The 27,690-nt window shown below is 43.9% G+C and overlaps 1 protein-coding gene and 1 non-coding gene across 2 annotated transcripts; one reads left to right on the forward strand and one right to left on the reverse strand.

The window, feature by feature from the left end:
* The first annotated feature begins 648 nt into the window (after positions 1 to 648).
* LOC123428620 (gamma-tubulin complex component 2) lies at positions 649 to 10,247 on the forward strand. The gene is made up of 23 exons (XM_045112832.1): positions 649 to 918; positions 1,017 to 1,074; positions 1,813 to 1,947; positions 2,012 to 2,143; positions 2,378 to 2,461; positions 2,558 to 2,656; positions 2,886 to 2,977; positions 3,166 to 3,238; positions 3,877 to 4,029; positions 4,114 to 4,233; positions 4,317 to 4,370; positions 4,643 to 4,726; positions 4,864 to 4,938; positions 5,013 to 5,156; positions 5,239 to 5,364; positions 5,453 to 5,560; positions 5,639 to 5,701; positions 5,786 to 5,860; positions 6,411 to 6,604; positions 6,700 to 6,825; positions 7,637 to 8,076; positions 8,315 to 8,338; positions 9,607 to 10,247. The coding sequence occupies exons 1-23, from the start codon at positions 698 to 700 to the stop codon at positions 9,927 to 9,929; spliced, it is 3,003 nt and encodes a 1,000-aa protein (XP_044968767.1). The 5' UTR covers positions 649 to 697; the 3' UTR covers positions 9,930 to 10,247.
* A 303-nt stretch (positions 10,248 to 10,550) lies between these two features.
* Positions 10,551 to 10,624, reverse strand: TRNAI-AAU. The gene has a single exon. It is a non-coding gene; the product is annotated as a tRNA-Ile (tRNA).
* Positions 10,625 to 27,690: the final 17,066 nt, after the last annotated feature.

The raw sequence follows: 27,690 nt of genomic DNA on the forward strand, positions 1-27,690 counted from the left end.
CACACCAAATGCTTCAACCTTAGATAGAAAAAGTTTCAACCAAATGATAGAGAGAACTTTAACCAAGTGCTGCTCAAAAACGGAAAAGGTTTCAAACGTTAAAAAAAGCTTCGATCATGAAAGCAAAAAATTTCAACCGTATATAGAAAATCTTCAACCGTTAAGAAAAAAAAGCTTCAACCAAATACTTCAACGAGGGAAAGTTGCAAACGTTGACAGAAAAAGCTTCAACCGTATGTGGAAAAAGTTTCAACCGTCGTCCCGGCTGCAACATCTCGCGTGGTCACCCTCGGTCACCGCCGTCAGGCGCGGCGACTGCCGATGGAGAAGCCGCGGCGCTCACCGACGACGCCTGAGGTTGCAGGGGGAAAGGGGGAGAGGAAGGAAGAAGAAGGTAAGGCAAAAAAAAAAAACTGAAAAGGAAGACGCGGTGAGCTGGACACATGCTGGATCTAGGGGATCGAACGACAGTCACGCGACCGGCCGAACGTTTTGGCCGGCGCACTCGCGGAAAAGGTTTCGCATAGTATTATTAGTAGTCTTTTAAAAAAAAGTGCTTCCACACAAAGCATCAATTGCTTGACGGGCGTGTACCGTTGATTTCAAACAAACGGCCGGGATCTGTCCTAGCTCGACTCATCTTCCACGCTTGTCCCCGTCGCCAGTCGCCACCGCTCCTCTCCCTGCCCACCCCGAAATGGATCCCGCGCCGGCGACCCCTCGCTGGAACCTGGAGCGCCCCTACCTCACCGGACGGTTCCACCAGGTACGTCCTTCCTCTTGCCAGCAATACCCAACCCGCCCCTCCAGTATTGCTGCGCCGGCCTCACATCCCCCCCTCGTGCCATGGCAGGAGGCGAAGGTGTCCGCGGCGTCGCAGGCGCCCGGATCCAAGCCTTTCTCTATCGACTCCTTCAGGTACGTATGCCGGATAAATTCGTGTCTTGTGGACGGTTGCCTCGTGGTTCTGTTGCCTCGGGTGTCCTCTGATGCCTGGAGTTGGTTTGAATCTGCAGCCGCGGAGCTGGCGGCGGCGCTGGGAGTGTCCTCGGGTCGTACGCTGTTTCTGTGCAGGTAAGCGGAATTTTGAAATAGTTCAACCGGCGAAATTGGAGCTTGGCTTCACTTGTACTGTTTGTAAAACTGGGTCTAGGGTTTTGATTTTGAATTTGAGCTCAGTGATTTGCTAATTAGAAGGTTTTTATTTTGAATTTGAGCTCATTGATTTGGTAATTAGAAGGATTTTGGTTTGTTTTTGTTTTTGTTTTTTTACAGTATGTGAACTTTAAATCTTTGTTGATCGCTGGTTGTGATTGTAGCCACTGTGCAGGGAGTTCCATTGATGTATGGGATTGTGCTTTTTGAGATTTTCTACTTCCTGGATTTCAGCAATTGATATGCCCTCTTTATTTCCAGTAATGCAATGATTCTTACTTAGGCATCATCATTATTTTTTGGATCGGATGGCCAATCTGGTGTAGATAAAAAACAGTTTGAGATAGCAGTCTCTTTTACAAATATGCAGTTTTTTTTTGGAAAGGAAATATGCAGTTTCTGGTCCAATGTGGTTTCAGTTTTGCATTTAGAGCATATGGGTTGGTATGTTTGTGGTGCTTTAGGAAATGATGTATAACATTCACTGTAATAAGACCACATAACATTGCTGAATTTCCACACCATTTCCGAAAATAGCCATCCAGTGAGGCTTAACATCTGTACTTTCAGTTAGAAATGCTAAATTGATGGAGCTTTTGCAATCAACTGCATTGCGTAACAACTTTATTCATTGTAACTGCCCTGTTTGAAATGCAGGAGCTTTTAGTTATTGATGATTTGCTATCAGCTCTGGTGGGTATTGAGGGAAGATACATTTCCATTAAGAGAGTACGCGGAAAGGAGGGATATGTTGTCTTCCAGATTGATTCTTCAATGGACCTTGCACTCCAGGTAAGCTGTGACCATGCCAAAAAAGGGAGGATATATTTGGGTTTGGCTAATCTTGCTCTTGCAGGAGTTGACTCGTCGAATTTTCCCCTTATGTGAAGATTTCGTGCTAGCAAGCCAGTTTGTGGAGTCCAGGTCACATTTCAAAAATGGTTTGGTCAACCATGCTCTAGCGGCAGCTCTAAGGGCATTCCTCCTGGTATAGTCCCTATGATGAGAGAGATAATTTTGACTTTTTCATGTGTACAACCTTTCTTCTATTTGGAAAAGTGGGAGAAGGAATATAGTGCTAAGGGTTCATTCTTGTATTGAGATAATCCCACTGATAGGCATTAACCTTGTTACATTGTTCTCCACAGAGCTCACTGACAGTATTGGTGCTTCTATGTGAATTTGGCACAACATTATTAAGTCTAGTATTTCTTAATAACAGGATTATCAGGCAATGGTTGCTCAACTGGAGCATCAATTCCGTTTTGGAAGGCTCTCTGTTCAAGGATTATGGTTCTTTTGTCAGGTATTTCTTCTTCATCTGCATTTAACCAATTATTTGTGAACTTATCAGTGTCTGGTTACTGTTTTAAGCACTGCAAGTCCTGTTTTTCTTTCACAGCGGATGATGAGTTCATTGAATGCACTGGCTGTTCTAATAGAGAAGGCTATGTCCAATAATACTAGTGGTTCGGCGACACTTAATCTACTTCATAGTCAGGTAAATTTAGTGAAAGAGGTTACATTTTAGATCCTCGATAAGCACATTTCCCCTTTTCCTCCTAAATTTGAGCCAAACAGACCTGGCCAGCTCCTCTTTTGTTTTCCAGTGATAGAACAACTTCTATAAAACTAGTCTTTTAAGGTCCAGTTTTTCATAGCTTGTTTAGCTTAGTCCACGCGATTATCTCTTTTACCATGTAGTTTAATCATCATACCTTTCTACTTAGGCAAAGGCGATGTCTGGCGATAGTGCTGTTCGGTCATTACTGGAGAAGATGACCGATTGTGCAAGTGCAGCATACCTCAGGATGTTGGAAAGGTTTGTGATGGTTCGTAACTACCTTTATCATTCAGTTGTAGGACTGATACACTTCCTCAATCCATAAAAATTCTATATTGTCTAGCTGTGTCTTATTTGGACTTTTAATATTGAGTGTTGCTTAGAAAAAATATGTTAGTAAGCTTGTTTGCAGCGTCACTAATTTCACTTTCTGATTATCATTTTAGATGGGTGTATGAGGGTGTCATAGATGACCCTTATGGTGAATTCTTCATTGCTGAAAACAAATCTCTGCAGAAGGTACTTATTGACTTGTAAAATTTTGGATCTACTTAACGTCCGCTGTTCTCTGTACAACAACAACAACAACAACAAAGCCTTTAGTCCCAAATAAGTTGGGGTAGGCTAGAGGTGAAACCAATAAGATCTCGCGACCAACTCATGGTTCTGGTACATGGATAGCAAGCTTCCACGCACCCTTGTCCATAGCTAGTTCTTTGGTGATGCTCCAATCCTTTAGATCTCTCTTTACAGACTCTTCCCATGTCAAGTTCGGTCTACCCAGACCTCTCTTGACATTATCAGCATGCTTTAGCCGTCCGCTATGCACCGGGGCTTCTGGAGGCCTGCGCTGAATATGCCCAAATCATCTCAGACGATGTTGGACAAGCTTCTCTTCAATTGGCGCTACCCCAACTCTATCTCGTATATCATCATTCCGGATTCGGTCCTTCCTTGTGTGGCCATACATCCATCTCAACATGCGCATCTCCGCCACACCTAGCTGTTGCACATGTCGCCTTTTAGTCGGCCAACACTCAGCGCTATACAACATTGTGGGTCGAACCGCCACTGTTCTCCGTATTTACCTAAAATGCTGGACATATTTGTGTCTTAAGATAATCAAGGTGCTTTGCATTCTTCTTTTATTTTGATAGGAGAGTCTCACTCAGGATTATGATGCCAAATATTGGCAGCAACGGTACAGCCTAAAAGATGGCATCCCTAGTTTTCTCAACAATGTTGCCGCCACCATTCTAACAACAGGAAAGTATCTTAATGTCATGAGAGAATGTGGGCACAATGTTCAGGTACGCATGATTATTCTTCGATTGAATGAGTATTATGTTATATTTGTGTTTAGAAAATACACTTATGTTGGATATTTTATTTAGGTTTCCCTGTCAGAAAACTCTAAGCTGACGAGCTTTGGTTCAAACCACCAATATCTTGAGTGCATCAAATCTGCTTATGATTTTGCAAGTGGTGAGCTCTTGACTCTAATGAAAGATAAGGTAACAACTGTTTGTAGTTAATGTACTATTGCGTTTCACTCGCTTCTAAAATCACTTGCTAAATTCAGAGTGCATATTTACAGTATGATCTCATTGGGAAACTGCGATCATTGAAGCGCTATCTACTTCTTGACCAAGTATGCGTAACATTTACTCTTCATGATATTGTTTTATTACTATATATGAGTACTTATTGACTTACATCTAATATACATCTGCACCTGGGCTTTATGGTTTTGCATACTATGTGCGCGTAGTCTGTTAAAATACAGAAAACCACATCCTTTGTGCATTCTGTTTTATGAGTGCCTTAACAGTGAGAATGATTCATGTCGCCCAACTTGATTTTAAACATTCATGTTTATTTTTCTCGCACTAGTTATCTAATTTGTTTCTTTTAGTTTTACAGGGTGATTTTTTGGTTCATTTTATGGATATTGCCCGAGAGGAGCTTACAAAGAAACCAGAAGATATATCCGTTGAAAAACTTCAGGTTCGTCTTGTGCTATGTTGTTGTCTCATTGTTTCTCGTCATGGTGAAAACAGATTTTTGGCAGCTTTTGTCATGATAATTGATAAGCTAACTCTGCGTCATTGTGTTATTCTCTCCTTATTCATTATCTACACCAGTCTCTTGTTGACATTGCGTTGCGAAGTACAGCAGCTGCTTCTGATCCAAGTCATGAAGATTTGACTTGTTGCGTTGTAAGTCTATTATCTGAGTCTAGTCAAATCATATGTATCCGTTGACTATCATATTCACATATCTTATGAAACAGGAAAGAAGTTCCCTGCTTAAAAAGCTGACAACCTTGAAAGACCTGGACTGTGCTTACTCTTCAGACAAGCTTGCCGCAGCTGATGTTGATCAGCCCGTGACATTAAACATAACTGGCTTGGAAACATTCTGCCTTGGCTACAAGGTTTTTGTTTGTATTTTCTTTAAGCATTTCTCATTGCATTTATCCTGTGATAGTGAAATGATATACCTGATCGATATTGCAGATTCCATGGCCACTATCTCTTGTAATTTCAAGGAAGGCTTTAACAAAGTATCAATTGATCTTTCGTCTATTGTTTCACTGCAAACATGTTAGTCGCCAATTGTGTCAAGCGTGGCAGATCCAACAAGTATGACATAACCTTATATCTATTAAGTCAGTTACATTATTATTTTTGTTTACGTACTCACATCGACTGATGTCAACCTCTCAAACAGGGCTTCCGGTCTGTCAAGATTCTTGGAACACCAATTCTACGGTCATCAATTCTTTGTCGCAGCATGCTCAAGTTTGTAAACAGCCTTCTACATTATCTAACTTTTGAGGTAAACAATCCATACCAGTTTCACCATACCAACTGTTACTGAAGGTGAGAAAGTTGTTAATTACTTCTTGGCCCTCAGGTTCTTGAACCAAACTGGCATTCAATGCATGGCCGCCTTCAAACTGCAAGGAGCATCGATGAGGTTTTTAACCATGTCCTTATGATTAAGTTATCTGCACTGTCAACAGTACATATTATATTACCTTTGCTGTGATGCTGATTGCAGGTCATCCAGATACACGATTTCTTCCTCCAGAAGTGTCTAAAAGAATGCTTGCTGTTGTTGCCTGAGCTCCTCATGGTCTGTCCTTGTTCTTTGTCTGTTTGTTTAAAATAAAAGGAAATTACAGTTCAAAAGTAATTGTTATGCATCAATAACTGCAGTCTATTTTCTCCCTTTTAAACTGTTGACGAACTATCTGCTTAATTCAGTGACCATGCTTGTCATCATGATCTTTACAGGCTCGACCTGTAAAGAGTGAAGGCATTCATGTCTCCTAACTTGAATGTTGTGAATTATCTACATGTGGCCAAAGTTCAACCTCTAGCTCATATTCCATCAAGACGCCATGCTTATCTCATCCTTATTATCCATTAAGGAGTCATAAAAGTTATAACTTTGGTTTGTCGGATGGGACTGAGTTTTGCAAATTTATTAACCTGTGCATGTATTTTCGAACGTCAAGTAACCTGGGCATGTTTTTTCGAACGTCAAACTATAGGATGTGCATGATCTGTTGGGAAAACATAGCTATATATGGTCTCGAAACAATATTTTGAAGCGGGCACCATTTGGCATCCTGCCTGCTGAAAAAGCAACAACTTATTATCCATTCATCTGTGACGTGCAGAAAGTTGAGAAGCTGAAAGCATTATGCCTCCAATACGCGACCTCCATCCAGCTCTTGATACCGTCCATCGAGGTCGCTGCTCCCGAGAGCAAATCGAAATCCGGGTCGTCGAGAGCAAGAGCCAAGAGATCACAGGACAGAGACGAGCAACTGAAGCTAGCATCGGAGAACGCCGTGATGTCGCAGTCAATCCTGTACGTATCTCAACGTCCCAGTCAGTTAATTTTACAAAACCTTGTTCGTACGCAGCTCAGGATTGTAACGCACCGTCTTGCCTCGTCTGCCGCAGGAAGTTTGAGTCGGAGTTCAACGCGGAGCTCCAGAGCCTAGTTCCTACGCTGAGCAAGAGCTCGCAGGCCGAGCCGTACCTGACCCATCTCGCGCAGTGCATTCTCGGCGTCGGGATCGACCAGTGAGCTTCTTCAGGGATTCCATGTTTCAGACGGTTGCCAAGTTTGCGTGTGTGGTTGTGTGCGTGTCCGATTCTGCGGCGTGGCAGTGCGCTTGCTGCCGTTCACGCTGGTGTACGGTCTTGTTGGTGAGCTGGAAACTTGTAAAACATACAGAATTATGGTTCCACGAGGTGGATGTAGACTAGTCATGTAGATGGTTGGTTAGGCTTTAATTAGCTGGTGCTGTAGGCTGGTGTAACTGTTTGATTATATACTCTGTCTCTGATAGTGTGTTTATGTGCTGCGATTCAGCATGATCAGGAACTGGCTTGTGTTGTTTGTGACGGGTCCCCGATGCAGTAAGCCTGTAGATTCAAGAGGCTGGCTACGAATCAGAGTGGGAGCTTCATTATATATATATATATACACACCGTGATACTGTGATCGGCCAAACTGGGCACCACATGTTATGTTATCAACGTCGTGATGACTGGTCTGGTACCTGCATTCGATTTCATGTGTAGAGAAGCACCTCTGCAGGCTAAATAATACCCCGTGGCGTCGTGCGTCACCACTAACTAACACTCCCTCGAATGTCGAACCGCTTGGCGAGGAGGTTAAACTCTGTGATGAGCGCAAGTCGAGAAGCGCCAACCGTGTGCGGGCGAAAGAAACGAAGCTGGCTTGCGACCTGGCGTTTTCCCCGGGCTTGGCTTGTCAAAAAATTCGGGTCCATCTCCACGCAGACGCAACACGCTGGCAGTGAAGGTCCCCCTTCTCTCACCGCCGCACCGATCGACGGCCGATCCCCTGAACCGAGCCTTCACTGCCCAGTGCCCAGTTGCCCACCCACCCGCAGTTAGCTCACTTCCCACTCACACACTCCTTCACTGCCCAGTACCCACCCCACTGCTCCTGCTCGTTTCCACCCCCACCCCCACCACCAGCAGGTCCGGCACCACCACAGCAAGACGAGAAAACCACCACAAGCACACGCGGCAGTAGGATCCGGCGGGCAGGCGCGCGCACCAGAGCATCGCGCCGGAGAGAGCCGGCGATGGCAGTCGGGGGGCGACGCGCGGCGGCGTGCGGGCGCTGGTGCCTGGTGATCCTCGCCGTGGCCTCCGCGCTCGGCGTCTCCGGGCCCGCGCTCTACTGGCGCTACAAGAAGGGCTTCTCCGCCTCCGCCTCCGCCGCCGCCGCCTCCGCCCCCTCCTGCCCGCCCTGCACCTGCGACTGCCCGCCGCCGCTCTCCCTCCAGTCCATCGCGCCAGGTCCGGTCCCGCCCCCTCTCCCTCTCTCCCTCAGATCCCGCACCGACGCGCGATTCTCTACATAACAGAAATGGTCCCGTCGGTTGAGAGAGACTAGCCAGCGTTAACCCGATGGCTGTGGTTGCTTATGAGTGTCGGCGGACTGAATTAGCACTAGACCATTTATCTTACGCTTTTAACTGGATCGATAAACTTATAGTATATCTGACAGGGTTTTGCAATTCTCCTTCCTTTGCAGGGCTCATGAACTTCTCAATTTCAGGTTTGGCCTCCTTCTTCACTGCCCCTTTTAACAGAGGTTCAGTATCATCCACTCCTCTCACTGTAATTGGTCGAGTATAGCTGAAAAAATAGAGAGTACATCTGACATCTGATGGGGAACGATGCCACTTGTGAGGTTCTCATCATGATGTTTTCTATACCAGATTCCACCTGCAACTTGAGATTTTTCTGGAACCTTATCGCCCTCCGACACAATTTAGACGGCCGGGGTTATTGACATGCCTGTCATTTTAATGCCGTCATTCTTGACAGTTCTTGTTGCCAAAATGTTTGAATAAATTGGTGCCTGTCAGCTCTACTGAAGTTTTATGGTAACCAAAACATAAGTAATACTCTATAAAGTGTTACGTAAAGTATCATCCCCAGTTTGTTTTATGTTCATATCGCTCTTTCAAACTACTGGCGTTTTTTCACTAAACTCAAGGGAGAAACTTTGCTTCTTATCTTTTTTTTTTTTTAAAGATTGACGGATCAAATGATATTTAGTTAAGTATCAGACTGGCCATAAGTCATTTTGCAGTTTCTGAAAGACTGGCTCTTAAAAACTTCAGCATGAAACCTGTGATATTTGTCTAATGATAAACTCTATTGAATGACCTAGTGTGTATTTGCTAAATCATCCAAATATAATTGGGAGAAGCATGTGTCTTTCATTATATTTGCTCAGAGTTTTGATGCTTTTGTGGTATGCTAATGTGAGCAAACACAACAAGGGCTTATGATGCTCTAGCTCTTAATTTATGTTGGTATGCATCATATGCTCACAACCTCAGGTCCAAATATTACTACTTAATCTTCTTATGTACAATAGCATTCAAATTCTCGGTTTGTCCCATAACACTAACTTTTCGCAACCAAAGGTTACTTCCTGCTATTTCCAGTAGCACATCACCATTAAAACCAAACATGGATTGCTTCTTGTTATTTCTAGTAAGGTGTGATTACTCCCCTGCACTGATTTTACATGCCATGCAGCTTCCGACAAAGTATACCTCTTTTCTCAGTAGTTATTTATCAACCACTTAAGGAACTAGCACCACACCTGCACATATGGCTTTCACCTACACAACTTATCATTTCGATGGTACAATTACAAACGATCTACAAGAACATGGTAGTGTAAACTTTTTCTAAATTGCTGCCTAAGTTCTTGTGAGCTGGAACTTCTGTTGTAAATTCCTTTTCACATGGCTGCATCTGTTATGAGGCTATGTTGACTGGAAAAATAATTTGGATTGAAATATGCAGCTTGCGGCACAGATGACCCTGAGCGTATCAAGGAGATGGAGAAGCAGTTTGTTGATCTCCTCAACGAGGAACTCAAGCTGCAGCAGGTTGTAGCTGAGGAGCACATCCATCACATGAATGCCACACTTGTCGAGGCAAAAAGGCAGGCTACCCTTTACCAGCGAGAGGCGGAGAAATGTAATGCGGCTACGGAGACTTGCGAGGAAGCCAGGGAGAAGTCTGAGGGGGCAATCTCAAAGGAGAGGAAACTGACAGCACTGTGGGAACGCCGAGCTCGCGAATCAGGTTGGCAGGATTCGCGAGCCACGACCACGGCACGATAGCTTGATGAGCAGTTTGCTTCTGCAGGTAAAAGTACTTGCAGCAGACATCTTGCCGAACCAAGCAGTATTAGCTGTACGGGTCCACGTGTAATGTTTGCCAGTGTATTATCAGTTGTCCCAGTTGAAGTATAGAGTTACTCTAGACACTGTAGATTCCTTATAAATGTAACTAGTATACATTGTTTGAATACCCAAGCTTTATTGTAACGTATATTGAAGACAGTCAGTGTAGTGTTGTGGCTGTAGATCAAAAGGCGGTTTTCTTCTCTCGATGAAATTCAGTAATGCACACATCTGTGTAGCTTGAAGCTATTTTTACCAGCAGGCTCATGGAGACAGATCTTGCTTTACTTTTAGTCTTTGATTCATTTTCCATGGAACAGTATATTTTTCATGATGTTCACCAAGATAATGCGCAATATTACAGAGCTAGCGATTGGTGCCACCATATGTTTGAAATGTGCCTTATCTTGTTAGCATGGAGACAGCTCGAGGTAGTAATGTTCAGTGCTACCATTTATTTGGCTTGTGTTTATTCCACGAGAAACACAAAATTTGAACCAGTATATGAACTGTTCAGAGTTTTTGAAAAAGGACCGCGCAAAAATAAAAATAAAAGAGTGGCCCATACAGGTCTCGAACCTGTGACCTTCGCGTTATTAGCACGACGCTCTAACCAGCTGAGCTAATAGGCCAATTTGTTGTATCTATAAATAACATGTACTAGTATAATCAGTCAAAAACAGAAGACTGCCCGAAATCAAATGCTGTTCTAGCATTACGCCCTACATGATCCTACATGCTTCCGTGTTCTCGTCGTCGAAATAATGGAGGTCCCATCGCGGCGGCCTCTGGAACTCGTTACCTAGGACGGCGTCCATGTCCGGCGCCGGACGGCCGTAAGGAGCGTAAGCAGCGTCCTCCGGCTCCTGTTTCTCCTCCTCGTGGTTTTCTTCCTCTGGGTCCGGAAGCAAGACCTCCGCCTTCTTCCCGGTCTTCTTCTTGATCTTCCTCAGCACCTTCTCGGCCTTGAAATCCCCCGTCACCGTCACCTTGTTCTCGTCCCTGTCGACCTCCACTGTCTCGACGCCTACGCCGACCGACGATCACCACCGCACATTACACTTGAGAACAGGCATTGAATTTCAGCACTAAGTTTCCGTGTTTACCATCGATTTTCTTGATGGTTCGCCGTACCGATCTTTCGCAGGCGTCGCAGTGCATGTATACTCTCACGTTCACCGTGATGCTCTGCGGAGGAAACATGCAGCAGACATGAATGAACAGAACAGAGGAGGATCGTGCGTGAAATGGAACCAATGAGTAAATGGACGACATGGATTTAGATTCCTGCAGGCGCCGTTGTAATTGCCAAAAAAAAAAAAGATGCTTACATTGGTAGATGCAGCATTCTCCTCCCCCATGACGCCTACTGAAGCTCTGACGAACGCGATAAGGGAAACGCCCTGAACAGATACGGGGCATGTAATGTAAGCGAGCGCGCGGTTCTGAATGTGAATGAAGGAGGGCCGACCACTGTTCTGTTCTTAGCTTGGATGGATATGGTTTCGAACCAGGATTGCAAGAAGCAAACAGCATTATGATCTTATCTAACCCGAGAAACGAAAAGGGGAAAGGAAAATCCCCAGCATGCAGAGCTTGCTCGGCATGCATGCGGAAAGCTCTTCTTACCCGGCTGCTTTGTTCATGTCGATTGCGTGCGCGCTATAGCTCCCCTCCTGGTACGGTCTCCAAGGGCCGTAATCGAATCTGAATCTCAAGGAAATCTCCAGAGGCAATTAGATGAACGAATCTTGGCCATGATGCTGACGCCTATCTAGGGAAGAAGAGGCGGGAGGAGAAGCTTTTCTTAGTCAGTTATGGGCCTCGGGAGGCAGAGGTTGTTCGACCTGTTTGGGAAATCGCATTGACCACCAACCAACCGGCCAGGAGGGTGTTCATAAGAGGCGGCAATGCAGGGAATAATATACAATGACAACTTTTTTTTAGTCTTTCGGGCTAGGAGGGTGTTCGATGTGGCTTGACGGATGGCACATACTCTTCCGGTCCTCCAGACCCCAGCACTCGCGCCGCCATCTGCCGCCGCGGAGTCGTCCACCGGCCGCCTCCGCCCCTCCCACTCTCCTCCTGCTCCCGAGCTCCCGGCCACCGCCCGCGTCGTTCTCCCGCGTGGAGCGCCATCCCCTGCTGGCTGCTTGATTGCCGCACCCGGGTATTTATCTTGAGGCAAATTTACATGTGAGATAAGAAGGTAAAAGTTAATTAGACCACTAACTAATGAGATCAATGGCTCAGATCTATTATATACTCTTATCTCTCATGCAAATTAGTTACATGTAACATATGGAAAGCATAAGTGGTTTTTTTTACATGCATATTACATGTTGAGGTGTCATGCTTGCATGTTAAGAGAAATAGTTAGTGGGACTAGCTATTTACATATAGAAGATTGTCAATTTTGTTTCATATTATAGAAAAAGAAGATGATATTTTCTTTTACTGGTGTCCGCAATGGGGTGTCTACACCTATTATTTTGGATGAAGGGAATCGAGCAGCTGAGGGGATAGAATCAACACGACAAACATAAACAAAAGTAGGAATGGGACCATCACCTTTAACTTCAAACAACCCACCTGCAATGTCAACTCGAGAGAGGAACAATCATGGTATTCGTGTTGATGCCCTTGCTAGATTCCGTAAAAGTGATATTGAACCTGATCCTGGACTTAGGGAACCAATTGGAAGTTTAGATTCACACAATAGAGATGTTGCTAGAAGGATTTATATAAATATGGGTCCATGCCAACCAACTGATCATAAGTATTAAAAAACATCCCAAGAAAATTCTTTGAAAAAAAAGCTTTCATGCTAGTTCGTTCAAGAACTATGGTGATTGGTTGGAATATAGTGTTGCTAAAGAAGCAACATTTTGTTTCTATTGCTTTCTTTTTAAGCAACCAAGAGCAGAAAATTATGGAATTAAGCCATTCACAAGGGCAGGATTTCGAAATTGGAAGGATGTGCCTAGTGTTTTTTATACACATGTTGGTAAACATGGCAATGCTCACAATCAAAGGCAATGTGTGGCACATGTGATGAATCGTGGTACCAAGAAGAGTGAAGAAGACTATAAAAATGGCCTTATCATTATTTTGGGTGTTATTAGATATCTTCCATTACAAGGTCATGCTTTTCATGGTCATGATGAGAGTTCGAGCTCAAGTAATAGGGGAAACTTTTTGGAGATGATGAGTTGGTACATGAAGAAGGATCCAATTGTTAGGACTTTGCTTGATAGCACGGGTAGGAACTATTTGATGGCTTCACATGAGATACAATTTCAAGTGTGTCAAGCTTGTGCAGAAGAGACCACTAAATCCATTATTGCTGATATTGGAGATAGGAATTCTTCTTTACGTGTTGATGAGTCCACAAATGCATCTATAGAAGAGCAAATGGCCATGGTTTTAAGTTTAGTAACTTAGTATTTTTTATGTTAATTGTTGTTTTGTTCATTACTAATAGTAACACCCAATTGTTTGTTATTTGTGACTCTTTGTCTCATGTAGGTATCTCAATAGTCAGGTGTACACGATTGAGATGTTTACCAAGATTAAGCATGATAGTGACACAAGAGCAGCTTCTTTAAATGCAGTTTTGGATGGTATGTTTCTTGAACATGGCTTATCTATGTCTAAATTGAGAGGGAAAGGGTACGATGGAGCTTCTAACATGAGAGGAAAATTGCATGGGTTGCAAAAGTTGATACAAGATGAAAATCCTTATGCATTTTATATGCATTGCTTTGCCCATCAGTTGCAGTTAGTGGTCGTTGATATTTCCAAGTATCGTTCATCTATAATGGATTTCCTGAACCACATAACTTTGAATGTCAACACCGTCAATGTTTCTTATAAGGGACAAGATGAATTAGCTTAACAAAAACATGCCAATATTTTAAGCCAATTGGAGTACGGGGGACTTTTTTCAGGCAGAGGGAAAAACCAAGAAATCAACCTTGTACGACCCGGAATACACAGTGGGGCACACATCATGAAACTTTGTGTCGATGTTTAACTATGTGATTTTTTTACAAGCTTTAGAGAAAATCCATGATGATGCAAAAAACACGCGAAGAAGCACAACATATGGCTTGATTTATCAGCTGGAAGTCCTTGATTTGTTTTCTTGTTGCATCTTATCATCGAACTATTGGGCAAGACTAATGAGTTATCACAATGTTTGCAAAGGAAAAATCAAAATATTTTTCTTGTAGTGAGAGATTGGGGTCACATTGTAGAAAATTCAAGATATAAGAGAAAATGGATGATACAATACCTAACATGGATGATAAAATATTTGCTCGAGGTCATTCAAGGGGTGTGGTGGTCAAATGATAACTTATTATATATCACCGCTTCAGATATGAATTGTTCAATGTTGTGCATCACCAAGTTATTACTGAGTTAAATAACCGCTTTCCTAAAAAATCCAATTGTTAAGATGCATTACTTATCTTGATCCAAGGAACTCATTTGCTAATGTTGATGAAGATAAACTTGTTTAACTTGCTAAGTTGCATGATTATGACTTCTCAATGATATTTTTTCCTTAGAAACCAGCTTGAAACATTCATTGCTAATGTGAGAGCTAATCTAGTTTTTTAATCTATAATGGCCTTGTTAATCTTGTTGTGAAGATGGTTTAGACTGGTAGACACATTGTTTTTTCTTGGTATATCGCCTCATTGAGTTGGCATTGATTTTGCCAGTTGCAACCCCATCAGTTGAAACAGCTTTCTCAACTATGAGTATTATCAAGACAGAGTTGTGGAATAGGATGATTGACAATTAACTGAATTATAAGATGATTTGCTATATTGAGGAAGTTGTATTTGCAAGTATTGATGATAATGATATTGTATATTGCTTTCAAGCATATAGGTCCCGCAAAGGGCTTTTACCTCGCCGAAGTGGCACATTTTTAGACTCGTATCAATGATAATTATTTCACTTCACGTTTATGCCTTTTCTTATGAAATTATGCTTTTGGTGTCTTTAAGGCGTTGGCTCTTCTTCCACCGTTGATGAGGTTTGATACGTCCATTTTGCATCATGTTTTCATGTTGATATTTATCGCTTCTTTTGCTGTTATTTCACTTCACGGTACTATACTTATGCCTTTTCTCTCTTACTTTGCAAGGTTTACATGAAGAGGGAGAATACCGGCAACTGGAATTCTGGCCTGAAAGTGGAGCAAAGTTGAGATACCTATTCTGCGCAACTCCAAACGCCGTGAAAATCAACGGAGATTTTTTCCCAATTTATAAAAAATACTGGGCCGAAGAAGTGCCGGAGGGGCACCAGGGGGTGCCCACAAGCCTGCACGGTGCGGCCACCCCCCAGGCCGCGCCATGGGGGCTTGTGGGCAGCCCACTAGACCACTGGCCCCCCTCTTTTGCTATATGGAGGGTTTCGTCCAGGAAAAAATCAGAAGGGAGCTTTTTCGTGGTTTCGCCACCGCCACAAGGCGGAACTTGAGCAGAACCAATCTAGAGCTCCGACAGGACGATCCTGCCGGGGAAACTTCCCTCCTGGAGGGGGAAATCGTCACCACCGTCATCACCAACACTCCTCTCATCGGAGGGGACTCGTCACCATCAACATCTTCATCAGCACCATCTCATCTCCAAACCCTAGTTCATCTCTTGTAACCAATCTCCGTCCCGCGACTCCGATTGGTACTTGTAAGGTTGCTAGTAGTGTTGATTACTCTTTGTAGTTGATGCTAGTTGGATTACTTGGTGGAAGAGTTTATGTTCAGATCCTTGATGCTACTCATTACACCTCTGATCATCATTATGATTATGCTTTGTGAGTAGTTACTTTTGTTCCTGAGGACATGGGATAAGTCATGCTAATAATAGTCATGTGAATTTGGTATTCGTTCGGTATTTTGATATGTTGTATGTTGTTTTTGTTGGAATTATGCCCTAGAGGCAATAATAAATATAGTTATTATTATAATTCCTGTATCAAGATAATCGTTTATTATCCATGCTATAATTGTATTGAATGAAGACTCATTTACATGTGTGGATACATAGACAAAACACTGTCCCTAGCAAGCCTCTAGTTGGCTAGCCAGTTGATCAAAGATAGTCAATGTCTTCTGATTATGAACAAGGTGTTGTTGCTTGATAACTGGATCACGTCATTAGGAGAATCATGTGATGGACTAGACCCAAACTAATAGACGTAGCATGTTGATCGTGTCATTTTGTTGCTACTGTTTTCTGCGTATCAAGTATTTGTTCCTATGACCATGAGATCATATAACTCACTGACACCGGAGGAATACTTTGTGTGTATCAAACGTGGCAACGTAACTGGGTGACTATAAAGATGCTCTACAGGTATCTCCGAAGGTGTTAGTTGAGTTAGTATGGATCAAGACTCGGATTTGTCACTCCGTGTGACGGAGAGGTATCTCGGGGCCCACTCGGTAATACAACATCACACACAAGCCTTGCAAGCAATGTGACTTAGTATAAGTTGCGGGATCTTGTATTACGGAACGAGTAAAGAGACTTGCCGGTAAACGAGATTGAAATAGGTATGGGGATACTGACGATCAAATCTCGGGCAAGTAACATACCGAAGGACAAAGGGAATGACATACGGGATTATATGAATCCTTGACACTGAGGTTCAAACGATAAGTTCTTCGTAGAATATGTAGGATCCAATATGGGCATCCAGGTCCCGCTATTGGATATTGACCGAGGAGTCTCTCGGGTCATGTCTACATAGTTCTTGAACCCGCATGGTCTGCACACTTAAGGTTCGACGTTGTTTTATGCGTATTTGAGTTATATGGTTGGTTACCGAATGTTGTTCGGAGTCCCGGATGAGATCATGGACGTCACGAGGGTTTCCGGAATGGTCCGGAAACGAAGATTGATATATAGCATGACCTCATTTGATTACCGGAAGGTTTTCGGAGTTACCGGGAATGTACCGGGAATGACGAATGGGTTCCGGGAGTTCACCGGGAGGGGGCAACCCACCCCGGGGAAGCCCATAGGCCTTGAGGGTGGCGCACCAGCCCTTAGTGGGCTGGTGGGACAGCCCAAAAAGGGCCCTACGCGCATTGGAAGAAAAATCAAAGAGAAAAAAAAGAGGAGGTGGGAAGGGAAGGAAGGACTCCCACCCACCAAACCAAGTCCAACTCGGTTTGGGGGGGGGGGAGACCTTCCCCCCTTGGCTCGGCCGACCCCCTTGGGGCTCCTTGAGCCCCAAGGCAAGGTCCCCTCTCTCCCACCTATATATACGGAGGTTTTAGGGCTGATTTGAGACGACTTTTCCACGGCAGCCCGACCACATACGTCCACGGTTTTTCCTCTAGATCGCGTTTCTGCGGAGCTCGGGCGGAGCCCTGCTGAGACAAGGTCATCACCAACCTCTGGAGCGCCGTCACGCTGCCGGAGAACTCTTCTACCTCTCTGTCTCTCTTGCTGGATCAAGAAGGCCGAGATCATCGTCGAGCTGTACGTGTGCTGAACGCGGAGGTGCCGTCCGTTCGGTACTAGATCGTGGGACTGATCGCGGGATTGTTTGCAGGGCGGATCGAGGGACGTGAGGACGTTCCACTACATCAACCGCGTTCACTAACGCTTCTGCTGTACGGTCTACAAGGGTACGTAGATCACTCATCCCCTCTCGTAGATGGACATGACCATGATAGGTCTTCGTGCGTGTAGGAAATTTTTTGTTTCCCATGCGACGTTCCCCAACAGTGGCATCATGAGCTAGGTTCATGCGTAGATGTCTTCTCGAGTAGAACACAAAAGTTTTTGTGGGCGGTGATGTGCGTTTCGCTGCCCTCCTTAGTCTTTTCTTGATTCCGCGGTATTGTTGGATTGAAGCGGCTTGGACCGACATTACTCGTACGCTTATGAGAGACTGGTTTCATCGCTACGAGTAACCCCGTTGCTCAAAGATGACTGGCAAGTGTCGGTTTCTCCAACTTTAGTTGAATCGGATTTGACCGAGGATGTCCTTGGATGAGGTTAAATAGCAACTCATATATCTCCGTTGTGGTGTTTGCGTAAGTAAGATGCGATCCTACTAGATACCCGTGGTCACCACGTAAAACATGCAACAACAAAATTAGAGGACGTCTAACTTGTTTTTGCAGGGTATGTTTGTGATATGATATGGCCAACGATGTGATGTGATATATTGGATGTATGATATGATCATGTTGTAATAGATAATATCGACTTGCACGTCGATGGTACGGCAACCGGCAGGAGCCATAGGGTTGTCTTTATACTAACGTTTGTGCTTGCAGATGCGTTTACTATTTTGCTAGGATGTAGCTTTAGTAGTAATAGCATGAGTAGCACGACAACCCCGATGGCGACACGTTGATGGAGATCATGGTGTGGCGCCGGTGACAAGAAAATCGTGCCCGTGCTTTGGTGATGGAGATCAAGAAGCACGTGATGATGGCCATATCATGTCACTTATGAATTGCATGTGATGTTAATCCTTTTATGCACCTTATTTTGCTTAGAACGACGGTAGCATTATGAGGTGATCTCTCACTAAAATTTCAAGACGAAATTGTGTTCTCCCCGACTGTGCACCGTTGCTACAGTTCGTCGTTTCGAGACACCACGTGATGATCGGGTGTGATAGACTCAACGTTCACATACGACGGGTGCAAAACAGTTGCGCACGCGGAACACTCGGGTTAAGCTTGACGAGCCTAGCATGTGCAGACATGGCCTCGGAACACATGAGACCGAAAGGTCGATCATGATAGATGATATGATTAGCATAGGGATGCTTACCACTGAAACTATACTCAACTCACGTGATGATCGGACTTGAGCTAGTGTAAGTGGATCATGAACCACTCAAATGACTAGAGAGATGTACTTTTTGAGTGGGAGTTTAGCGTATAATTTTGATTAAGTTAAACTCTAATTATCTTGAACATAGTCTAAGTCCACTTTGAATATATTTGTGTTGTAGATCATGGCTCACGCGACAGTCACCCTGAATTTTAATACGTTCCTAGAGAAAGCTAAGTTGAAAGATGATGGAAGCAACTTTGTAGACTGGGCTCGTAATCTTAAGCTAATCTTACAAGCTGGGAAGAAGGATTATGTCCTTAATGCTGCGCTAGGAGATGAACCACCCGCTACGGCTGATCAGGATGTTAAGAACGCTTGGTTAACACGTAAGGAGGACTACTCAGTAGTTCAATGTGCAGTCTTGTATGGCTTAGAACCGGGACTTCAACGTCGCTTTGAGCATCATGGAGCATTTGAGATGTTCCAGGAGTTGAAGTTTATCTTTCAGAAGGACGCCCGGATCGAGAGGTATGAGACCTCCGATAAATTCTATGCTTGCAAGATGGAGGAAAACTCGTCTGTCAGTGAACATGTACTCAAAATGTCTGGGTACTCAAACCGTCTAGCTGAGCCGGGGATTGAACTCCCGCAAGAGGCTATCACTGACATAATCCTTCAATAACTGCCGCCAAGCTATAAAGGCTTTGTGTTGAACTACAACATGCAAGGGATGAACAAGTCTCTCGACGAGTTGTTTGCGATGCTGAAAGTCGCAGAGTCTGAACTCCGTAAAGAGCATCAAGTGTTGATGGTGAATAAGACCACTAGTTTCAAGAGAAATGTCAAAGGCAAGAAGGGTAATTCAAAGAAGAGCGGCAAGCCTGTTGCCAATCCGACGAAGAAACCCAAAGCTGGACCTAAGCCTGAAACAGAGTGTTACTATTGCAAGGGTATGGGTCACTGGAAGCGCAATTGCCCCAAGTATCTGGCAGATAAGAAGGCGGCCAAAGAAAAATCAGGTATATTTGATATACAAGTTATTGATGTGTACTTAACCGGCTCTCATAGTAGTGCCTGGGTATTCGATACCGGTTCTGTTGCTCATATTTGCAACTCGAAACAGGAACTGCGGAATAGACGAAGGCTGGCGAAAGATGAAGTGACGATGCGCGTAGGAAATGGTTCCAAGGTTGATGCAATTGCCGTCGGCACAGTTTCACTTCAGTTACCATCAGGATTAGTTATGAACTTAAATCATTGTTATTTAGTGCCTGCGTTGAGCATGGACATTATATCTGGATCTTGTTTATTGCGAGACGGTTACTCTTTTAAGTCAGAGAATAATGGTTGTTCTATTTCTATGAGTAACATCTTTTATGGTCATGCACCCAATGTGAGAGGATTGTTCATATTGAATCTTGATAGCGATACACACATACATAACATTGAGACCATAAGAGTTAGAGTTAACAATGATAGCGCCATATTTTTGTGGCACTGCCGCTTAGGTCATATTGGTGTAAAGCGCATGAAGAAACTCTATGCTGATGGACTTTTGGAGTCACTTGACTTTGATTCACTTGACACGTGCGAACCATGCCTCATGGGCAAGATGACTAAGACTCCGTTCTCCGGAACAATGGAGCGTGCAAGTGACTTGTTGGAAATCATACATACCGATGTGTGTGGTCCGATGAGCGTGGAGGCACGCGGCGGATATCGTTATTTTCTCACCTTCACTGACGATTTGAGTAGATATGGTTATGTCTACTTGATGAAGCACAAGTCTGAAACATTTGAAAAGTTCAAGCAATTTCAGAGTGAAGTTGAAAATCATCGTAACAAGAAGATCAAGTTCCTACGGTCTGATCGTGGGGGTGAATATCTGAGTTTCGAGTTTGGTGCTCACTTAAGACAATGTGGAATTGTTTCACAGTTAACACCGCCTGGAACACCACAGCGTAATGGTGTGTCCGAACATCATAATTGTACTTTATTAGAGATGGTGCGATCTATGATGTCTCTTACCGATTTGCCTTTATCGTTTTGGGGTTATGCATTAGAAACAACTGCATTCACTTTAAATAGGGCACCATCAAAATCCGTTGAGATAATGCCATATGAACTATGGTATGGCAAAAGGCCAAAGTTGTCGTATCTTAAAGTTTGAGATGTGATGCTTATGTCAAAAAGCTTCAGCCTGAAAAGCTGGAACCCAAAGCGGAAAAGTGCGTCTTCATAGGTTACCCAAAGGAGACAGTTGGGTACACCTTCTATCTCAAATCCGAGGGCAAAGTGTTTGTTGCTAAAAACGGAGCTTTTCTCGAGAAGGAGTTTCTCTCGAGAGAATTGAGTGGGAGGAAGATAGAGCTTGACGAGGTTGTCGAACCTCTCATCCCTCGGGATGGTGGCGCAGGGCAAGGGGAAACCTGTGTCGTTGCGACGACGGCTGAGGAGGAAGTTGATGATGGTGATCATGAAACTCCGGTTCAAGTTTCTGTCGAACCACGCAGGTCGACGAGACCATGTGCTTCTCCAGAGTGGTACGGTAATCCCGTCTTATCAATCATGTTGTTAGACAACAATGAACCTGCAAATTATGAAGAAGCAATGGTGGGCCCGGATTCCAACAAATGGCTAGAAGCCATGAAGTTCGAGATAGGATCCATGTATGAGAACAAAGTGTGGACTTTGGAGGTACTGCCTGAGGGCCGCAAGGCTATTCAGAACAAATGGATCTTTAAGAGGAAGACGGACGCTGACGGCAATGTAACCATTTATAAAGCTCGACTTGTGGCAAAGGGTTTTTCACAAGTTCAAGGAGTTGACTATGATGAGACATTCTCACCCGTAGCGATGCTTAAGTCCGTCAGAATCATGTTAGCAATAGCTGCATTTTTCGATTATGAAATCTGGCAGATGGATGTCAAAACGGCGTTCCTTAACGGTTTCCTTAAGGAAGAATTGTATATGATGCAACCCGAAGGTTTTGTCGATCCTAAGAATGCTAACAAGGTGTGCAAGCTCCAACGATCCATTTATGGACTGGTGCAAGCATCTCGGAGATGGAACAAACGCTTTGATGAGGTGATCAAAGCATTTGGGTTTATACAAGTGGTTGGAGAACCTTGTATTTACAAGAAAGTAAGTGGGAGCTCTGTGGCGTTTCTAATATTATATGTGGATGACATATTGTTGATTGGAAACAACGTAGAGTTTTTGGAGAGCATAAAGAATTACTTGAATAAAAGTTTCTCTATGAAGGACCTAGGAGAAGCTGCTTACATTCTAGGCATTAAGATCTATAGGGATAGATCAAAACGCCTGATAGGACTTTCACAAAGAACATACCTTGATAAAGTTTTGAAGAGGTTCAAAATGGAACAATCCAAGAAAGGGTTCTTGCCAGTTTTACAAGGTACGAGATTGAGTAAGACTCAGTGCCCTGCAACTGATGAAGATAGAGAGCATATGCGCTCCGTCCCCTATGCTTCAGCCATAGGTTCTATCATGTATGCAATGTTGTGCACTAGACCGGATATTAGCCTGGCCATAAGTATGGCAGGTAGGTTCCAGAGTAATCCAGGAGTGGATCACTGGACAGCGGTCAAGAATATCCTGAAGTACCTGAAAAGGACTAAGGAGATGTTTCTCGTGTATGGAGGTGACGAAGAGCTCGCCGTAAAAGGTTACGTCGATGCAAGCTTTGACACAGATCCGGACGACTCTAAGTCGCAAACCGGATACATATTTATTCTTAATGGGGGTGCGGTAAGCTGGTGCAGTTCCAAGCAAAGCGTCGTAGCAGATTCTACATGTGAAGCGGAGTACATGGCTGCCTCGGAGGCGGCTAAGGAGGGTGTCTGGATGAAGCAGTTCATGACGGATCATGGAGTGGTGCCAAGCGCACTGAATCCAATAACCTTGTTCTGTGACAACACGGGTGCCATTGCCTTGGCAAAGGAACCACGGTTTCACAAGAAGTCCAGATACATCAAACGACGCTTCAACCTCATCCGCGACTACGCCGAAGGAGAGGACGTAAATATATGCAAAGTGCACACGGATCTGAATGTAGCAGACCCACTGACTAAACCTCTTCCACGGCCAAAGCATGATCAACACCAGAACTGTATGGGTGTTAGATTTATTACAATGTAAATTCGCATGATGATGTGAGGGCTAGATTATTGACTCTAGTGCAAGTGGGAGACTTTTGGAATTATGCCCTAGAGGCAATAATAAATATAGTTATTATTATAATTCCTATATCAAGATAATCGTTTATTATCCATGCTATAATTGTATTGAATGAAGACTCATTTACATGTGTGGATACATAGACAAAACACTGTCCCTAGCAAGCCTCTAGTTGGCTAGCCAGTTGATCAAAGATAGTCAGTGTCTTCTGATTATGAACAAGGTGTTGTTGCTTGATAACTGGATCACGTCATTAGGAGAATCACGTGATGGACTAGACCCAAACTAATAGACTAGCATGTTGATCGTGTCATTTTGTTGCTACTGTTTTCTGCGTGTCAAGTATTTGTTCCTATGACCATGAGATCATATAACTCACTGACACCAGAGGAATACTTTGTGTGCGTCAAACGTCGCAACGTAACTGGGTGACTATAAAGATGCTCTACAGGTATCTCCGAAGGTGTTAGTTGAGTTAGTATGGATCAAGACTCGGATTTGTCACTCCGTGTGACGGAGAGGTATCTCGGGGCCCACTCGGTAATACAACATCACACACAAGCCTTGCAAGCAATGTGACTTAGTGTAAGTTGCGGGATCTTGTATTACGGAACGAGTAAAGAGACTTGCCGGTAAACGAGATTGAAATAGGTATGGGGATACTGACGATCAAATCTCGGGCAAGTAACATACCGAAGGACAAAGGGAATGACATACGGGATTATATGAATCCTTGACACTGAGGTTCAAACGATAAGTTCTTCGTAGAATATGTAGGATCCAATATGGGCATCCAGGTCCCGCTATTGGATATTGACCGAGGAGTCTCTCGGGTTATGTCTACATAGTTCTCGAACCCGCAGGGTCTGCACACTTAAGATTCGACGTTGTTTTATGCGTATTTGAGTTATATGGTTGGTTACCGAATGTTGTTCGGAGTCCCGGATGAGATCACGGACGTCACGAGGGTTTCCGAAATGGTCCGGAAACGAAGATTGATATATAGGATGACCTCATTTGATTACCGGAAGGTTTTCGGAGTTACCGGGAATGTACCGGGAATGACGAATGGGTTCCGGGAGTTCACCGGGAGGGGGCAACCCACCCCGGGGAAGCCCATAGGCCTTGAGGGTGGAGCACCAGCCCTTAGTGGGCTGGTGGTACATCCCAAAAAGGGCCCTATGCGCATTGGAAGAAAAATCAAAGAGAAAAAAAAAGAGGAGGTGGGAAGGGAAGGAAGGACTCCCACCCACCAAACCAAGTCCAACTCGGTTTGGGGGGGGGGGAGACCTTCCCCCCTTGGCTCGGCCGACCCCCTTGGGGCTCCTTGAGCCCCAAGGCAAGGTTCCCTCTCTCCCATCTATATATACGGAGGTTTTAGGGCTGATTTGAGACGACTTTTCCACGGCAGCCCGACCACATACCTCCACGGTTTTTCCTCTAAATCGCGTTTCTGCGGAGCTCGGGCGGAGCCCTGCTGAGACAAGGTCATCACCAACCTCCGGAGCACCGTCACGCTGCCGGAGAACTCTTCTACCTCTCCGTCTCTCTTGCTGGATCAAGAAGGCCGAGATGATCGTCGAGCTGTACGTGTGCTGAACGCGAAGGTGCCGTCCGTTCGGTACTAGATCGTGGGACTGATCGCGGGATTGTTTGCGGGGCGGATCAAGGGACGTGAGGACGTTCCACTACATCAACCGTGTTCACTAATGCTTCTGCTGTACGGTCTACAAGGGTATGTAGATCACTCATCCCCTCTCGTAGATGGACATCACCATGATAGGTCTTCGTGCGCGTAGGAAATTTTTTGTTTCCCATGCGACGTTCCCCAACAGTTTTTCCTCTAGTGGTGTTATGTGAACGTCGACTACATAACACTTCACCATTATTTGGGCCTAGAGGAAGGCATTGGGAAGTAGTAAGTAGATGATGGGTTGCTAGAGTGACAGAAGCTTAAACCCTAGTTTATGCATTACTTCGTAAGGGGCTGATTTGGATCCACTAGTTTAATGCTATGGTTAGACTTCGTCTTAATTCTTCTTTCGTAGTTGCGGATGCTTGCGAGAGGGGTTAATCATAAGTGGGATGCTTTTCCAAGTAAGGGCAGTACCCAAGCGCCGGTCCACCCACATATCAAACTATCAAAGTAACGAACACGAATCATATGAACATGATGAAACTAGCATGACAGAAATTCCCGTGTGTCCTCGGGAGCGTTTTTCCTCTTATAAGACTTTTTCCAGGCTTGTCCCTTGCTACAAAAGGGATTGGGCCACTTTTCTGCACCGTTGCTACTTTTGTTACTTGTTGTCTGCTACGAATCATCTCACCACACAATCACTTGTTACCGACAATTTCAGTGCTTGCACATATTTCCTTGCTGAAAACCACTTGTCAGATCCTTCTGCTCCTCGTTGGGTTCGACACTCTTACTTATCGAAAGGACTACGATTGATACCCTATACTTGTGGGTCATCAAGACTCTTTTCTGGCGCCATTGCCGGGGAGTGAAGCGCCTTTGGTAAGTGGAACTTGGTAAGGGAACATTCATATAGTGTGCTGAAATTTATTGTCACTTGTCACTATGGATACTAATCCTTTGAGGATCTTGTTCGGGGTATCTTCACCTCGAACGGAAGCACAAAGAGTTGGTCCTCAACCTTCTGCACCTACTGAAAAGATTTGCTTTGAATTTCCTTCGGGTATGGTTGAGAAACTGCTCGCTAATCCTTTTACACGAGATGGAACATCACATCCAGACTTGCATGTAATGTATGTAGATGAAGTTTGTGGTTTATTTAAGCTTGCAGGTTTGCCCGAGGATGAGGTCAAGAAGAGGGTCTTTCCTTTATCTTTGAGGGATAAGGCGTTGACATGGTATAGACTATGTGATGATACTGGATCATGGGACTACAATCGGTTGAAATTGGAATTTCATCAAAAGTTTTATCCTATGCATTTAGTACATCGTGATCGGAATTATATTTATAATTTTTGGCCTTGTGACAGAGAAAGCATCGCTCAAGCTTGGAGAGGATTAAATCAATGCTATATTCATGCCCCAATCATGAGCTCTTAATAGAAATTATCATTCAGAACTTCTATGCTCGGCTTTCACATGATGATCGCACCATGCTTGACACTTCTTGTACCGGTTATTTTATGAACAGAGATATTGACTTCAAATGGAATTTATTGGAGAGAACTAAACGCAACACTGAAGATTGGGAGCTTGAAGAAGGTAAGGAGTCAGGTATATATTTCACGTTTGATTGCGTTAAATCCTTTGTTGAGACAAATACCTTTAGTGATTTTAGCGCTAAGTATGGACTTGACTCTAAGATAGTATCTTCATTGTGTGAATCCTTTGCTGCTCATATTGATCTCCCCAAAGAGAAGTGGTTTAAATATCATCCTCCTTTAGAAGTCAATGTAGTTAAACCCACTCCAGTTGAAGAGAAAGTCATTGCCTATAATGATCCTGTTGTTCCCAGTGCTTACATTGAGAAACCACCTTTCCCTGTTAGGATAAAGGATCATTCTAAAGCTTCAACTGTGATACGTAGAGGCTATATTAGAACACCTACACCCCCTGAGCAAATTAGAGTTGAACCTTGCATTTCTATTATCAAAGATCTTCTGTCCAACGATGTTGAGGGACATAATATTCACTTCTGTGAAGATGCTGCTAGAATTGCTAAACCTCACGTTAGAGACAAACATAGGCCTATTGTTGGCATGCCTGTGGTTTCTGTTAAGATAGGAGATCATTTTTATCATGGCTTATGTGACGTGGGTGCTAGTGTTAGTGCAATACCTCAATCCTTATATGATGAAATCAAAGATGAGATTGCACCTGTTGAGATAGAACCTATTGATGTCACTATCCAGCTTGCCAATAGAGATACTATCTGGCCCGTGGGAATTGTTAGGGATGTTGAAGTCTTATGTGGTAAAACGAAGTATCGTGCTGATTTCCTCGTTCTTGCTACCGCACAAGATAGCTTTTTTCCCATCATATTTGGCAGACCTTTTCTCAATACTGTCAATGCTCATATTGATTGTGAGAAGCAAACTGTCACTGTTGGCTTTGAAGATGTGTCACATGAGTTCATTTTATCTAAGTTTAGTAGGCAACCTCATGAAAAGGAATTGCCTAGTAGGGATGAAACTATTGCCTTAGCCTCTATTGCCGTGCCTCCTACTGATCCCTTAGAGCAATACTTGCTTGAGCATGAAAATGATATGCATATGGATGAAAGGGATGAGATAGATAGAGTTGTCTTAGAACAATATCCTATCCTTAAGAATAACTTGCATGTTGAACTGCTTGGGGATCCACCCCCACCAAAGGGTGATCCTGTGTTCGAGCTTAAATAGTTGCCTGATACTCTTAATTATGCCTATCTTGATGAAAAGGAGATATATCCTGTTATAATTAGTGCTAGCCTCTCAGAGCATGAAGAAAAGAAGTTACTAAAAACTCTAAGGAAGCACCGTGCAGCTATTGGATATACTCTTCATGATCTTAAGGGCATTAGTCCTAGCCTATGCCAGCACAAGATTAAAACTGATCCTGACTTCAAACCAGTTGCTGATCATCAAAGGAGATTGAATCCTAAGATGAAAGAGGTAGTAAGAAAAGAAATACTAAAGCTCCTGGAAGCAGGTAT

This window comes from Hordeum vulgare, chromosome 2H, assembly GCF_904849725.1.
Source record: "Hordeum vulgare subsp. vulgare chromosome 2H, MorexV3_pseudomolecules_assembly, whole genome shotgun sequence".
Lineage (NCBI taxonomy): Eukaryota > Viridiplantae > Streptophyta > Magnoliopsida > Poales > Poaceae > Hordeum > Hordeum vulgare.